Here is a 16685-nt window from a genome sequence, read left to right as displayed (position 1 = left end):
ACACCATTCCTATCCCATTGTCGCCATATGACCTATCTGTATCGGCGTGACATAAGCAAGTTGTAAGATCTGCAGAAGTTGTCATCCCTTCGACTTCCTACATAGGCGTCATAACTCTGCAAACATCGGAGTTTCTCCAAATTCTGGAGTCATAGACAGTCAGAGTCAGGCCGCGATACATCTACACTGGTTGAATTCTTCCTTTCCATTGAAAGTGGCCTGTACATTAATGCTAGGGACGTCTTTTCTGTAAATGTAGTCATTCCCATGAACATATGGCTTCTGAATTTGTACATGAGTACAGTCTACAGTTCCGACAGCATAAGGGAAGCTCAAACGTTCTTGCCACTTAGCCCGTGCTTCCTGCATCTAAGCAACATTTGTTGGAATTTTATCTAATAATCTGCTTTTATTTCTGTTCATATCAAAACCTGCAAAAATGTTTTTGACACAGTTCTCCGAGATGTCTTCACTAACTCCACTCTGAAAACCAGGGTTACCGTATAATGCAAGAAGATTTATATTTTTTCTTCATTTGTTAGTGCACCACCTCTTGTTTTTTTGGAGTGCCCAAGGAAATGCTCCGCTAACCATTCAGCATGCTCTTTGAAAATCCACAGCTTGTTTCCAGTCATCTGACCTGGTCAGGAATGGAATGAATGAAGCGGTGAGGATAGGAATCGTACCGGCTGCCAAAGCCTGTCGCACTCCTCTGGGGCAATGATTAATGACTGACAGATGAAATATAATGATATTGGAGAGTGCTGCTGGAATGAAAGATGACAGGAAAAACTGGATTACCCGGAGAAAAACCTATCCCGCCTCTGCTTTGTCCATCACAAATCACACATGGTGTGGCCGAGATTTGAACCACGGAACCCAAAGGTGAATGGCCGCTGCGCTGCCGTCTGAGCCACGTAGGCTCTTCAGCATGCTCCTTACTGGACATTTATAACACACTGTAATCAAGTTGAGATGATTCTCTGCGAAGTTTATATAATTTTCTTTTCCGATTAACCACCACCATTAACTTTGCCATGCTGTTGAACTTGACACGATCATTTGGAGTCACCTACTGAGTTAGCTCAAGGAAACATGAGCAGGCGCTTACCGGATAGAGTGCCTGCTTTATCTTTATTCACCAGAAGTCTGGAGCGCCCACTCTGCTACTCGAGCGACTGGAGTGTGTGCTCAAGGTCACAGGTCTGCTGTGAGTGACTGCTTCCAACAGGCAGGTTTTATTCACCTCATTGCGAGTGCCTGCTCTAAATTCGCGAGTAAAGAGTGCATGCTCATTTTTATTCACACCACTCATTCTTTAGAATAACTAGCTACAGAGAATTCTATTTTTGACTGTCATTGCAATGAAAATGGAAAAACAGCTATTAAGTGTTTATTAGATTTTATCTGTGATTGTGAAAGTCATAGTGTGGGTTACTGTAGTCACGTCCTACTTCGTGAACCATGGGCAACGGCTGAGTGGCCTAGTAAGTGGTCCTGATAGAATACCAGTTGCTATGGAATGGGAGTGGGCATCTCAGACATATTTTCAGTCATGGCCGTCTTTGTGCTAGGACTATACAGTCCACTAGTGGTCACTAACCCGGTAGACCTATCTGTGTCGGTGCGACGTAAATCCCCTAGCAAAAAAAAAAAAAAATTATTATTATTATTATTATTATTATTATTATTATCACTGTTAGAGCAAAATGGTAATTTCACGATTGAAAAAGCCTAAAGAGCTTAAATGTTTTAACATTTGCAGTTGATGAAATTAAATTATGGTTTCCTTCTAGGAACGTTATTTTTCATTATAAAACTTATTTGCACCAGCCAAAGCTATGTGGTACGGTCAAGTTCCTTGGATCTGGTTCTATGATAAATACTGTATGCACCGGTAATCTTAAACTCTAGTAAGTAATTCACAATTGATAATGTTGTCTATCAAAGAGCAAAATGAATATACATATTATTTTTTTCATTTACATCAGTCAAACATAAGTGTGGAATGGTCACGTATCCTTGACTCTTGCTAGATGTTATTGCCTTTTAATGGTCTTGATTAGGAGGGAACATCTCAAAGTTATGGTTGATCGCTTTATGTGGTTAAAATGGATGTGAACCGTAGATACAAAGGCGGATCGAATATAAACGGGAATTTGAATGTACCGCTGCTGTTAGTAATAATTCTGAGGCGGAGCTTTGCCAGGATATTCGTGGGGGCGTCTGGAGAAGGGTTATGCTTCTGCGAACGATGATGGAGAAAAGACTGAATACATGGAGTACAAACAGCAAAGCGGTATATGGAGGAAAAACATGGCAACATTAAAAGGACAGACAAGTTCAATATCTGGAAGAATGGACCCACTTCAATGGACTGGATAAAAATGCAAACAAGGCAAGAACCAGAAAATAAGATCTGGCCTACAAGCTAACATAGAGCAGGTATAACAAACGGGCAATATCCTACAAAGCCAAAATCTGACAATACTCAGTAATAAAAGCCGAAGGATTATACGCTTCAGAGTGCCTTATTTTAAATTAAAAAGGGAAGCTGCAAGAACTCGAAAAGAAGGAATGGAAGATTCTGAGGAAAATTCTGGAGCCAATAAGACTACTGAGGGATTTGGAAGATAAAGGAGAAATGAAAAGCTCTATAAGTACACTGAAAATATCATGGACACAATGCTCCAAGTGGGTAGAAGAATACCATTATTGTTAGTCCATTATTGGATATTATAAATTTTCCAGCTAACTCATTTCTGGTTGCCAGCGTTTTGCCCCATTGTGCTAAGTTGGGTTCGCCAATGCACTATGAGAGTCTTTGTCTCATTTTCAGAAATTGACACTCCAAGTAGCCTACGCAGTGGCCTCCATGGTATGCACTAGCCATGCGTCTTGGTATGTGTGCTATTTACCAACTGATGATCTCTGAATAGGAGTTTAATATGTGTATCTAGACTCAATTCATTCAAGACTTTGGATTATCAGTTAGATGACGACTACTACTACTACTACTACTACTACTACTACTACTACTACTACTACTACTACTACTACTACTACTACTACTACTACTACTACTACTACTACTACTACTACTACTACTACTACTACTACTACTACTACTACTACTACTACTACTACTACTACTACTACTACTACTACTACTACTACTACTACTACTACTACTACTACTACTACTACTACTACTACTACTACTACTACTACTACTACTACTACTACTACTACTACTACTACTACTACTACTACTACTACTACTACTACTACTACTACTACTACTACTACTACTACTCTCATGAAGAATTACCAGCTGGACATATGGAGTACTGGACGACTGTGCCCTGGTGTTACTAAATGCAAGACCAATCTGCGCAAGTGGGGATGTTCGGTGGATTTGGTTTAGTGTGACCATGGTGAAGTTCAGACTACAGACCATCCGCTAGAATTTCGTCGTTGTTCTGCCACATGTACTAAGAAAGAGCTGTTTGAGGTGACAAGGAATGCACTTGACATTGCTAATTTTTGGTGCACCACAATATGAACCTTTGGTGCACAGTTTATTTTTATTTAATTTCATCTTTTTTATAGACATTTTTGTACATGTTTATATATATGTAACACTGCTTCTGACACGATATAAATAAATAAATAAATAAATCATCACTACTTAGAGGCTATAAATGTCACTATATAAACTCAAAAAAGGGGGAAGAGGGAATCACATCAGCATGGGAATATGAAACAAAATCTTTGACATAAAACTGAAAAAAGAACCAACGAAAAGTTCATAACAATAAGTTCATAACACACAATACTACTGACCATACAAATGGTTTGTCAAAGTTAATTATTATATTTAATGCTATTAGGACCTTTTTCTAAGATTGTATTCAATATTTTTCATTTCAGGGATCGTCTAATTGCAAACGACTTTATACAAGTTCGTAAAGTAGCAGAGCATGTATATGAGAAGGTACTTGGAGCAGGTTCTGAGTCTGGTTCTGTAGCTGGTCCTAGTTCTCCAGGAACTGAGCGCACGGATCCAGAACGGCAAGAAACAAGTTCGATTGCAGAGGATCGTGTTGAACTTCTGTGTAATGATCAGGTACTTTATTAAGATTGCTGTCATAAACTTTAGTGCATTATGTACAGTTTTCAAATACACCTGCTTACCATAAAGGCTGACCTAAAATTTTAATTGAATTTCCATGAAATGTTGATTAGACATTTCAAAAAGCACTACAATTAATATTGCACAGATACGAAAACCATATGAGATAGCTTCAGATGGGGACACTTTACAGACCCTATCCCATAACAGTGATCGCAGTTTCTGATTGTTGACTTCTGTGATAGCGACATCTAAAATGTTGGTTGATCTGTTTGATCCATATTCTGTAATTTAATGTGGATTTATATTTACAGTAGTTTCGTGATATGGATGTATAGTTGTGCTTATTGTCCAATGTTGCCTTTGTATAAGAGGATAGTGTCATTGTCTTGCACTTTCTTTCTTTCTTTCTTTCTTTCTTTCTTCATTATTATTATTATTATTATTATTATTATTATTAAGCTGCCTCTGTGGATCAGTGGTAGAGTGTCGGCCTCCGAATCCCAAGATAGCGGGTTCAAATCCGGCAGAGGTAGTCGGATTTTTGAAGGGCGGGAAAAAGTCCATTCGACACTCCATGTCGTATGATGTCGGCATGTTAAAGATCTTTGGTGACACAGTTGATGTTTACCCAACAAAATTCGTTAAATCTCACCCACAGACGCCCAAGAGAGTTTCGGTTTACTCGGTCTGCCATCTAGTGGGCCTAGAGTAAAACGGAACGTCGAAGTTGACGAGCAGACAGCCAGATGGCGTCAAATCAAAATGTCTGCAGACGGTAGCTGAGGCCATACGATTATTATTATTATTATTATTATTATTATTATTATTATTATTGCGTTATGGCCTACTAGGGACAACGTTCCAATATCAATTCTTCATCCTTTGTTGTTGTTCCTTCCTTTTCTTCCAATATTCCTTCATTGTTTCACTATGTTTCTTTTTTTCTTTCTTCAGACCTCTTAGTGCTGCGTTTTATTTGCCTCCCTCCCATGGAATCCTTCCATCTTTAAAACTTTCTTCCTGAAAATTTCTCTTTCCATTACTTCTTCTCTGATGTATCTTTCCAAGTCTTTCCGTACAGTTGTAGATATGTTTTCTATGTTCTGATCAATTTTGTTATTACTTCTTAATTTCCAAAATTCTGTAGTTTTTAGAGGGCCTAAATTTTTCTTATAATTTTTCTTTCTAGTACTTCCAATCTTTCAAGTTTATAATTGAGCACTAAGCATTCACTGGCATATAAGCATTCTGGTTTCACAACTGTGTTGTAGTGCTTTATTTTAAGATTTTTAGATAAACATTTTTTGTTGTATGTATTTTTTGTTATTGTTGTATGTATTGTTTGTTGTTGTTCTTTCCATTTTGTGTATCCTTTCCTCTATAGCAGATTTTTCCAAACCATTTTCTTGGATTGTTTCCCCCAAATATTTTAATTGCTTTATCCTTTCGATTGAACCAACATCTGTTCCTAACAATTTTGGAGCATTTTTTTATATTCATCATGAATTTTGTTTTCTCTGCTGAAATTCTTAAGCATGCCATGTTGGCTGTCTCTTTCAGAAGATTTACTTATATTGCTGCATTAGTCAGGCTTTCAGAGAATATGGTCACAACTTTTACCAAAATACAGTTGAAAAGATGTAGAGATAAGCCATCACCTTATCTGACACCTACATTTATTTTAAAAGTTTGTGATATCTCACCCATAAATTTAACTTTTGAGACTGTGTCTGTAAGGGTTTCGCGGATCAGGTTTGCCAATTTGGTTTTAACTCCAAACTCACATATGGTTTTATCTAAGATTTCTCTATCAACAGAGTCAAAAACTTTTTTTTTTAATCGGTGAATGTTATGACTATGTCTTTCGAGTTCATTTGTCTGTGACGAATTACTGACTTCAAGTTGAATATGACTGTCAAGTGTAGATTGTACTCTGTTGAGTAATATTGTTGTGAATACTTTACAAGCAATTGGTAGAAGAGAAATACCTCTATTCTTGTCAACATCTTGCTTGTTACCCTTCTTATGTAATGGGTGTATTAGAACCACTTTACCTTCTTCTGGTATCTTTTCTGTTTTACAAATTTCTTCAAAAATTATTTGTAAATCTTCAAATATTTTTGGTTCTGAGCATTTCAAAAGTTCAGCTGTTATGGAATCTTCCCTACTAGCTTTATTATATTTTAGGGATGTAATTGTATCTTTAATTTCTTCGACAGTTGGCGCCAAATTTTAGGTTTTCATGAATCTCTGGGAATTTTAATTTGTGGCTTGGTTCTGGACAGTTCAGAATGTTTTCAAAGTGTTTTGCCAGTATTTCACAGTTTTTGGCATTGTTAAGTCCAGTTTTACCATTTTCATCTCTGAAGCAAATACTCGGAGCTTCATAGCCTTCAAGTTATTCTTGAAGGTTTGATAGAAATTTTGTGAATTATTTTGTATGAAATTATCCTGTATTTCCAGTAGCTGTGCTTTTTCATAGGATCTTTTGACACTCCTTATATTTCTTGCTGTTTCTTTCCTTTGTAGTTTAAATAACTCATAATGTTCATTCTTTCTAGAACATTTCCATATTCTCTATGTTTTTGTTCTTTCCATTAGTGCTTCTTCACAAATGTCATACCACCAGACCTCCTTTTTTGTTTTAGCTGACCCAAAAATCTTTCTTGCTGCATTGTTAATTCTGTTAATTTGTTTTGACACTTCTTGCCAATTACCACATCGAGTTATTTTAATTTCTTTCTGAGAATTCTGCATTCTTCTTGAGAAATGTGGACTTTATCTGTATTATATTTCATTAGTCTTTTTGGTTTCTTTTGTGTTTTGGTTGGTAACAGTTTCAGCTTCATTTTTGAACGATAGAGGTCAGAGTCAAAATTCCCACTTATTATTTTAACATTAATTTGCCTTACATCGGATTTGGAGATCTCCAGGTTGTAGCTTTTCTTGGGAGTTTCTTGAAGAAGGTCGACATTATCCTCAGTTGGAAGGATTTACACATAAGCCTTATACTATTCTTGTTGGTTCTTTTGTGTGCTGGATGTTCCCCTACTGTTTTTCTGAAGATCTTTTCTCTGCCTATTTGAGCATTAAAATCACCCAGTAGTATGATAACATTTGATTTTGGGATTTTAGATATTTCATTGTCCAGTAGATCCCAGAATTCTTCAGTTTTACTAGGATTCTTCTTATCTTTGTTTATTGGTGCATGACAGTTGACAAATGTGTACTTTTTGTTCTTACACTTTATTGTGAGAAGAGATAACCTTTGTGAGCTTGATTTGAAATCTAATAGATTATCAACTATTATTTTATGAATATGAAAGGCAGTGCCTAGTAGTGGCATTCCTTTCATAATTTTGATTGCTGGTTTACCCTTAAAGATTCTATAGCTTTCCATTTCAGTCACATTCTCTTCCACAAATCTTGTCTCTTGAACTGCTAGAATTTGGATTTCATGTTTATTTAACAATTATTCCAGTTCTTTCTGTTTGCCAGTTTTTAGCAAAGAATTTACATTCAGGGTTCCTGCAGAGAATTTCCTCTGGAATTTAAGTCTGGAAGGATTCCAAGGATGCTCCGACTCATCCTCATTGCAGATCTTGGGACTCCCCAGAACCCTAGGTCCTATTGCATAGCATAGCACAATGGTGCATTTCTCATTAGAGCTGCCTCCTGGGGTAGTGCTATCTTGAAGCGGCCTTTCCATTCTGCAATTGAAATTGTATATTGTACAGGGTGGGAACCAAAATTCCAATTATTAGTCCGAAATGATTATTTTTTTGTGGTTTATTCCGCTAGGTTCTTCCGCTCTGTCTGCCATTGGGAACCGAGATTCTTCCTCTGCCTTCGAGACCGTTGACCAGTTTTCACCTGCAACCCTAGGCAGGGGCCCTTTAACAAGGTGCTATCATCTGGAGCCAGATGGTTTCTGCTTTTTTCATGAGACTCCTCTCCATATTATTTCATATGACATTTACACAAGAAAACATTGGTGTATATTAAAAATCTTTAGACAATAACAGAAAAGGAAGACACCGATATGGGCTATACTTGGACATCCAGATCCTTTAGATACTTTCCTGCTTCTGGAGTAAATGAAGGCAATAACAATAGTCCTCCAGTAAAGGGTCTGGAAGAACACTCAGGAATGTATTGAGTGGTATGGTAAGCTGTTCTGCAATCGAAGGATGATGAATCATCCAGTCCATATTTTTGCATTAGATATATCTTCCCTGAGTTGTTCCGAAGTGATTTAGCATTGCCCATTCACTACATCTTAAATTGTAGCCAGGGACGTGGGTAGTTGGGTTCTGAATCAGATGTCCATTCATAGATAAGAATGCATTTCAAATTTCCTCCCGCCCTTCTTTTATCTTGAAAGTTACTCCAGTCTGTGCAGTCCATGATGCTCTCCTGAAACGTAACCTGAAGGCCGGAAGATCTTGCAATTTTTCAAACAACAGTGAATTTCTGTGAAAACAACAGTTCACAAATTTTTTAATAGAAGCGGTCTCACGTCACAGTGCAGGTGAAGCGATTTTACTGAGGACTGGGAGCCATGAGATTTGAGTTGATTTCACCATTCCTAAAATCGGGTGCATAGCAGAGTCAAGCACATTTATTTTATGTACATGTGCGCTGTTGAGCAATACACGAGCACGGTATTTAGCCACAGAATAAATTAAGGCAAGCGATACAGTGCGCATAGTATGTACATCCCCTCCCTATTTAGTACCTGCTACCTTCTGTGTAATGTTCTTACAATGATCTTCTTTGTGCAGGTGAAGCGATTTTACTGAGGACTGGGAGCCATGAGATTTGAGTTGATTTCACCATTCCTGAAATCGGGTGCATAGCAGAGTCAAGCACATTTATTTTATGTACATGTGCGCTGTTGAGCAATACACGAGCACAGTATTTAGCCACAGAATAAATTAAGGCAAGCGATACAGTGCACATAGTATGTACATCCCCTCCCTATTTAGTACCTGCTACCTTCTGTGTAATGTTCTTACAATGATCTTCTTTGCAGTCTTTGTTAGATGTGGCTTGAAGACGAGTGCACAATCAGGTGTGGCACATAGATATCTGGGATGCTCTTATATTATTTATTTGGTGTATGATGTATATATGACAGCCTCTTACAAGCTAATTATAGGCCTACAGCTAATGTGAAACATAACAAAAACATTGAAAGAGAAATACAAATTAATCAATTTAAACAGGTCATATTTCAAAATGTATTTGCAAAGCAAGTATGTGCACTGCAGACTGAAATACAGGAATCACCTCCTCATTATCCTGTACCTTTCCCTCGGGTGTTGCTAAGCAAGTAGCAGCAAACATGATGAGACCGAACTGTCTTAACCGACCACTCCGTCGTGACAACTGTTATTCGTCAAACAGTCTTTCTAAGAACTGAAAATTTCAAATAGGGGCGATTGACTTAACTTAACATTTGTCACTTCAACATCGAAGACATAAGCAGAGCAAAGAGCAAGTACCTATCAAGCATTCTACAGAAGCATTCAGTTGGGATACTCATTATGGGAGATAACTAGTGTTTGTCATCCTGTGGAGGTATTCTTACCTGTTCCCCTATCGGGCGCGTCCCAGGTGGCAGATAGAGGGGCCCTCCGGAGTTGTCTGGAGGGTCTGAGGAAAATAAATACCCTCTCGCAGACCAAAAACAGGTATTGCCAGAAAACGTCTTGAGTAATTGTTACTAGCCTAAGTTAGCGCTTGGAAGTGAAGGCCTCGCCCACACATGCTAGAGAGGCATCCATGGTTCCTCCGCATAGGTGATACGGTGGTTCAGGTGAATTGGGGCTGGTGATTGAGGTGAAGGTTCACTGCGGGGTGCTGGAACCAACACATCACTTTGCTCTACGTAGCCTGGATGAGCCGCGGATTGGGAAAGGGGCGATCCCAACCTAGGGGGAAAGTCATGGCTGTGAACTCAGTCATGATAATGCCAAGTGGCGACCATGTGAGTAGGCCTACTGAAGGAAGAATAAACCTGGCTAGGTTCGGGCCAGGGACAGAGCGCTGAATGGACGACTGAGGAACGTGGTCTCTGCTACGGAGAGCCTGAGTTGCGGGAGGACAATGTCTGGCTGTAGGCCTCACCACTGATGGTGAGAACGACGCTCAGGACCCTAGAAGGGGCAAAAACCCCATGATTGATTGAAATGTGGATGCTTATAAAAAACCAGTTTCAAAAATTTTGACTGCAAGGGAAACAGAAGTCCCAATTGGACAGGCTGTCATCAACTCAAAACAAGAAATGGCAACAGAAGCTCCAGTAGAGCAGACTGCTGTCAGAATCAATCAGATAAATTGAAATAATAAATGCGGTAGTTCAACCTATTCAATACAAGTAAATAAGAGATGTAGAGATTACATTCTTATTTAATTAAAAGTGGAAATGGTACCTGTTTCGACCCCAGTCTGGGTCATCATTAGCCGATTATAACTCGAAAAACAATGCAATCAGCATGATACCAAACTTCTAACACAAGAGTGGAGAGTTCTGAATGCCACTTCAATCGATAAGACAGGAAGGACAGTTGTTTTAGCCCTTGGTGAAAGAGACTTTGAAGAGCTCAAAAAGAGAAGCCTTAAGGCTAAGCTCAGACTTGGGCAGATCAAGCTTCAAGTCATCAGGGGAAAAACGAAACTCAATGTTGATAAAGATGTAGGTGAAGCTCCTTCAGGTCAATCTTCAGCATAAAAAAGCACCTGTGGCCAATTTCGCCAGGAAGTTCAAGTCCGAGGCTATTGACGTGGCCTTTATTCAAGAGCGATGGGTAGTCAAGGGCAGAGTAGCAGGACTGGTGGAATCTGGAGGTAAACTGATGTACGATACAACATCGGAAATACCCAGAACATGTCTTCTTGTGAACAGGAAATTAAAATGTCTTACGTTGCAGGAACGCTGTTCACGGGACTTAACCGTGGCCAAGATTAAACGTGGAAATTGGGAGAAACCCAGAGAAGTAACCATAGGCTCTGCATACCTCTCATATGAATCACTAATCAGTCCCAATTAGAAGAAGTTGTAACGTAATTTGCAACGCAAAGAGGAAAGGCAAACACCTAGTCCATGGAGCAGATGCAAATTCACACCACACGGCATGGGGCAGCACGAACTGCAATGGCAGAGGTGAGTCTTTACTAGAGTTTATTATTGGAACTGAGTTGACGATACTAAACCTAGGAAACAAGCCTACAGTTATAAATAAAAATCGTAGGGAGGTAATAGACATTACACTAAGCACTGCACATATTGCAAACTTTATTAAAGACTGGAAGGTGCTGGAGGAACCATCATTGGCACCCACCAGCACATCCAATTTGCAGTAGATGCAAGATTATGTGGGATTGAGATGTACAGAAACTTAAAGAAAAACTAACTGGGACAAATACAGAGAAGTTCTAGGGACGGCCGTACAAAAAATTCCAACTAACGTGAGAGGACAGAAAGAATTGGATGAGGCAGTGGATCTATTAAGAGGCCATTATAGACTCATTCCATGAAAACTATCCTCTCAAAGAAAAGAAAAACACCAAAAAAGTAAGGTGGTGGAACAACCAACTAGCCAAAATGAAAAAGGAGGTTAGGATATTGTATAGAATATCATCTAGAAATCGTATGTGGGACATATATCATAGGAAACTCACGGAGTATAACTAGAGGTATGGAAAGAAAAAAGAAAATCTTGGAGTCTATACTGTGAGAAAGTGGAATCACACACTGAAACAGCAAGGCTCCAGAAGGTTCTGAAAACAATCCATATAATTCAAGTGGGGACACTGAAGAAACCAGACGAGTCATTTACTCAGGTGGCGAGATACTAATGGCGTATCACTTTCCTGAGGCTGAGGGGAGGACAGAAGAAGAAACAGTTGGAACAGAGACCGGAGCTCGAAGAGCAGATTGGAACTGTGCCAACAGAATAATAACCATGTAAAATAGGCAGTCGACACCTTTCATCCTATAAAGGCTCCGGGGACAGATGAGATACTTCCAATACTCCTATAGGAAGGACGGGAGATACTCATCAATACCCTGACGGACCTTTTCAGGGCTAGTTTAGCTTGAAATTATGGTCTGAAGCTAAAGCAGTATTCATACCTAAGCCTGGAAGGGCAAATTATGCCCAAGCCAAAGCATACAGACCAGTATTTTTAACCTCCTTCATGCTGAAAGCAGTGGAGAAAATTATGGATAAATATATCAGAAGAACAGTGCAACTGAACTCAACGTTACATGAAAATCAGTTTGCATATAGACCTGGCAGATCCACTGAAGTAGCACTCCACCAGTTGGTTTGTAAACTAGAGGAAAGCCTACAATATAAAGAAATTGCACTGGCAGCATTTTTAGATATAAATCTCGCAGGTTCACCCTGCCGAGAAATGTGGTGTTTGGGAGGGTCCACTTATCCCGGGAACGTGCGGCGAGTTCAAGTCCTTCTTGAATGGGGCCACGCTCCGCAGAGGGTGCCAGGCCCGTAGAGACCGCTGCGGCTTCCGGGAGGATCTCTCCTTAGAGTCGGGTTGCTTGAGAGTGCAGCCCTAAGTGGGTGGTAAACTCCACCTAAGGCTAAATATGACCACGAAACCGATAGCGAACAAGTACCGTGAAGGAAAGTTGAAAAGAACTTTGAAGAGAGAATTCAAGAGTACGTGAAACCGTTCGGTGGTAAACATGAGATACAAGTCATTAATCTCATATTTGGTCGGTATTGACGACAGTGATTACATATAATTTTAAAAAATATTTGTTTAATGTCAACCTAGTCAATACTTACAATTACCACTATTGTGGTTAAATGATCATAAATAATTGAAAAATCGTGAACATGTTTCGCCCTTCTTAACTGGCATCATCAGCACTATGAACAACTTTAAAAATAATAGTTACATTTAAGACTGTCTTACAATAATCAGTCATATAAGATTGGAATAAAATGTGACATTATGATATGATTGATTATTATAAGACAGTCTTAAATGTAACTATTATTTTTAAAGTTGTTCATAGTGCTGATGATGCCCGTTAAGAAGGGCGAAACGTGTTTACGATTTAACAATTATTTATGATCACTTTAACCACAATAGTGGTAATTGTAAGTATTGACTAGGTTGACATTAAACAAATATTTTTTAAAATTATATGTAAACGTGAGATACCCGAAAATACCTCAACCGGGGAGATTCAAGCCTTATCCGTGCCTCTTCCCCTGCTTTGGCCAGATGGGTCCGTCCCCCTGCACGGAGCAATCCGGCGTCAGGGTGGTAACGGGTTTCTACTCGGCCGGGTAGTGGTGGGGAGGTCGGTGGGCCGCACTTATCCCCTCGTTGGACGTCGCGACCCGTTGGGTGTCGGTCTAAGGCCTGGGTGTGTAGCCTGTTCGTCCGCGTCGTAAGGCGTGTTCGTCAGACAGACCCCCGGTGTTCCGGCCGACGGCTCGACGGTATGTGTGCGCGGAGTTGATTCGCCGCCCTTCAGGGCAGGCGTCCGGCCCCTGACAAGCGAGGGCGCGTGGCATGGACGACGGACCTCCGGCCCCGCTCAGCTGTTGGTTTGGGGATGCCTCGGACAGAAGAATCTTGTAGACTCCCGTCAGTGGCGCAAAAGCTTCAGGTAATTTCACGACCCGTCTTGTAACATGGACCAAAGAGTCTAACATGTGCGCGAGTCATTGGGTTGACACTAAACCTAAAGGCGCAGAAGGAGCCTTCAGCAATACAACCTATGACTCTACTGTATGATCAAAGCATTGGAGAAGAGCAAGATGAGTAAAACCGTCATCAAATGGATTAAATCCATGTCAGACGGAAGGAAGATAAAGGCAACCCTGTCTGAAGAAACACTGACTGTTCGGGCCACCCGAGGCTGTGCTCAGGGAGGAGTTCTTTCTCCTCTGCTGTGGAACCTCGTGGTGAACAAAATCATAGCTATGCTCAACGAACAAGGTTTTTATACCCAAGAATACGCAGATGACCTAGTGATTGTGGTATGAGGTAAGGTGATGAGTGTTATCCAGGACCTCGTGCAAAGATCATTTAACCTTGTGGAGAACAGGTGTCGGGAAGATCAACTATCAGTCAACCCGAACAAGATAACTCTGGTCCGTTTTACAAGGATGAGGAAATTAGAGGGAAAGAGATCACTGAAGCTCTTTGTGCAAGATGTATATATGGAAGAACAGGCACTACACCTAGGTGTAGTGTTAGATAAAAATCTAACCTGGAATCCACATATAGAAAAGAACATAACCCGGGCCAAGAACCTACTGTATGTATGCAAAAGAGCCTTAAGGAAGACATGGGGCCTAAGACCATCAATAGTAATGTGGATATATACAGTGATCATTAGACTGTTGTTGGCCTAAGCTGCAATCATCTGGTAGCAGAAAGTAAGCAAAGGAAAACTCAGTAGTAGATTGGATAGCCTACAGAGAATGGCTATGAGAACTACGCTGACAGAAGCCTGAATACTTAACTAGATGTCTCATCACTATGCAATTTCATAAAAGGACAGGCTAGAATGAGTTCATATAGATTGGCACAATCAGAGTGCTGGAATGCACAAAGACCCAATCTAGGACACTGTAAAATTAAGAGTAATGACAGAGGAAGTTCTACACATGCCTTCTGATCATATGATACCAAAGTACAACTTTGAAAAACCGTTTGAGACACAGATAATAAATAAATAAAAAGAAGAGTGGGATATCAACAAATGGAATACTGAAAAAGAAGGTATAGTGTGGTGGACTGATGGCTCAAAGACTGGGGATTGCACAGCAGGGGGGATCAACAGCGGGAAGACCTGAGAGATCAATCCAGATGAGCCTGGGCAAACACACTGCAGTCTTTCAAGCGGAATTGATAGCTATCACAACATGTCTTGGAGAAAATCTGAAAATGAACTATAGGAATAAGAACATTTTCATTTTTATGGACAGCCAAGTGGCCATTAAGGCACTAGAAACAGTCCAGATAATATCCAGAATTGTCTGGTAGTGCCATTCACTTCTCCTGAAGCTCAAAGTACAACATTGTCAAAATAATATGGGTACCAGGGCATGCAGGTATAGTAGGAAATGAAAAGGCAGATAAACTGGCCAGGAAAGGGGCAGAAACACATTTTGTAGGCCCAGAACCTGTATGCAGGATTTCCTATGGACAAGCCCGACACTACATACGAAAATGGGTACAAAAGAAACAAATGGAGAACTGGAATAATACTCCAGGATGCAGGCTTGCAAAGGAAGTGATAAAAGGACCAAACAAGAAGCATACTAAAGAACTGTTGAAACTCAGCAGAGAAAATATAAGATGGGTTATACAGACGTGCCAAGTTTCCCGATTTTTCATCGTTCCTCCCAATCTCCTGATCGCCGGGTCCGATCTCCCGATTTTCAGAGCAGTATCCGTAATTTTTGTATTATTTTAAACTCCCGCGGATTTCCTCGTTCTATCAATATATGGCTGAGTATGGCTGCTCGATAGTAGTTCTAATAATGATACCAGATGGCAGTACGGGGCACGGTGGCCAGTCAAGTGCTGCTCTTTGGTCTAAAATACAGTCATTCTCTTTGCAAGCAAGTCAAGCGAGTAACATTCTCTTTGGAGTAACGTAACCTCAGAAGTAGCACACCATAGTTGTCCTACCCGGGGCAAGACCTGCAGAAGTGCTAGTGTTCTGCCTTAATATTTGTTTTGGCCAAAATGTCAAAAAAGAAATCTGATGCGGTGTTCAAAAGTGCTTATAGGGAAGAGTTTCCATGTTTGAGTAAATCCAGAAAGGGACCAATGTTCACATTCTGTACTATATGTAGATGTGATTTTTCAGTTGCACATGGCGGGAAATGCGATATACTCAAGCATATGCAAACGAAAAAACATAAGGAGAGTGTCCATTGTGTAGAAAGAAACCAGAAACTGAACTTTTGATGTAAAACCCAAGATGTAAATCCTGTGACGAATGTCAAGGCGTTATTTACGTTATTTATAGTAGAACATAACCTGCCTGTAAATTGTGCCGATCACGCGGGACCATTGTTTCGCAAAATGTTTCCTGATTCGGCAATCGCTAAACGATATGGGTGTGCTAGAACGAAAACAGCGGCTATCATTACAGAAATATGCATGGAAGAAAGGGCGAAAATTATATCACATTTGCAGGTGAATGCATTTTCTGTTGCTACTGATGGTAGCAATAAAAGCGACTTGAAGATATATCCCATTCTTGTAACATTTTTTAGGCCTGAACTCAATGAAATTCAGAGTTGTGTACTCTTTGTGCCTAATTTAGAAAGGGATGCTACTGGAGCTAACATTGCCAATCTTTTGCTCTCAACTTTTTGGGATTCTGCATTCCATTAAAAAGCTGCCTAGCTCTTGGTGCTGATAATGCTCCAGTAATGGTAGGATTAAAGAATTGTGCGGCAGGAGTTTGAAGCGGGGAAAATAGTAACGTAATCATCGTACGCTGCTCTTGTCACCTAATTAATCTTGCTGCTGAGAA

At 40.0% G+C, this 16685-nt stretch overlaps 1 protein-coding gene across 3 annotated transcripts in view; it reads left to right on the top strand.

Annotated features, from left to right (window-relative positions):
- Window positions 1-16685, top strand: part of LOC136857814 (WD repeat-containing protein 48) — a 288788-nt gene that overhangs the window by 254082 nt on the left and 18021 nt on the right. For all 3 annotated transcript variants that reach the window (XM_067136763.2, XM_067136762.1, XM_067136764.1), the window contains exon 12: window positions 3934-4129. In XM_067136763.2, the coding sequence (XP_066992864.1) occupies window positions 3934-4129 (196 nt within the window). The remainder of the gene's footprint in view (window positions 1-3933; window positions 4130-16685) is intronic.

This window comes from Anabrus simplex, chromosome 1 (assembly GCF_040414725.1).
Source record: "Anabrus simplex isolate iqAnaSimp1 chromosome 1, ASM4041472v1, whole genome shotgun sequence".
NCBI classification, from domain to species: Eukaryota; Metazoa; Arthropoda; class Insecta; order Orthoptera; family Tettigoniidae; genus Anabrus; species Anabrus simplex.
Note: the sequence above shows the minus strand (reverse complement) of the source record. Positions and strands in the feature narration are given on the sequence as shown.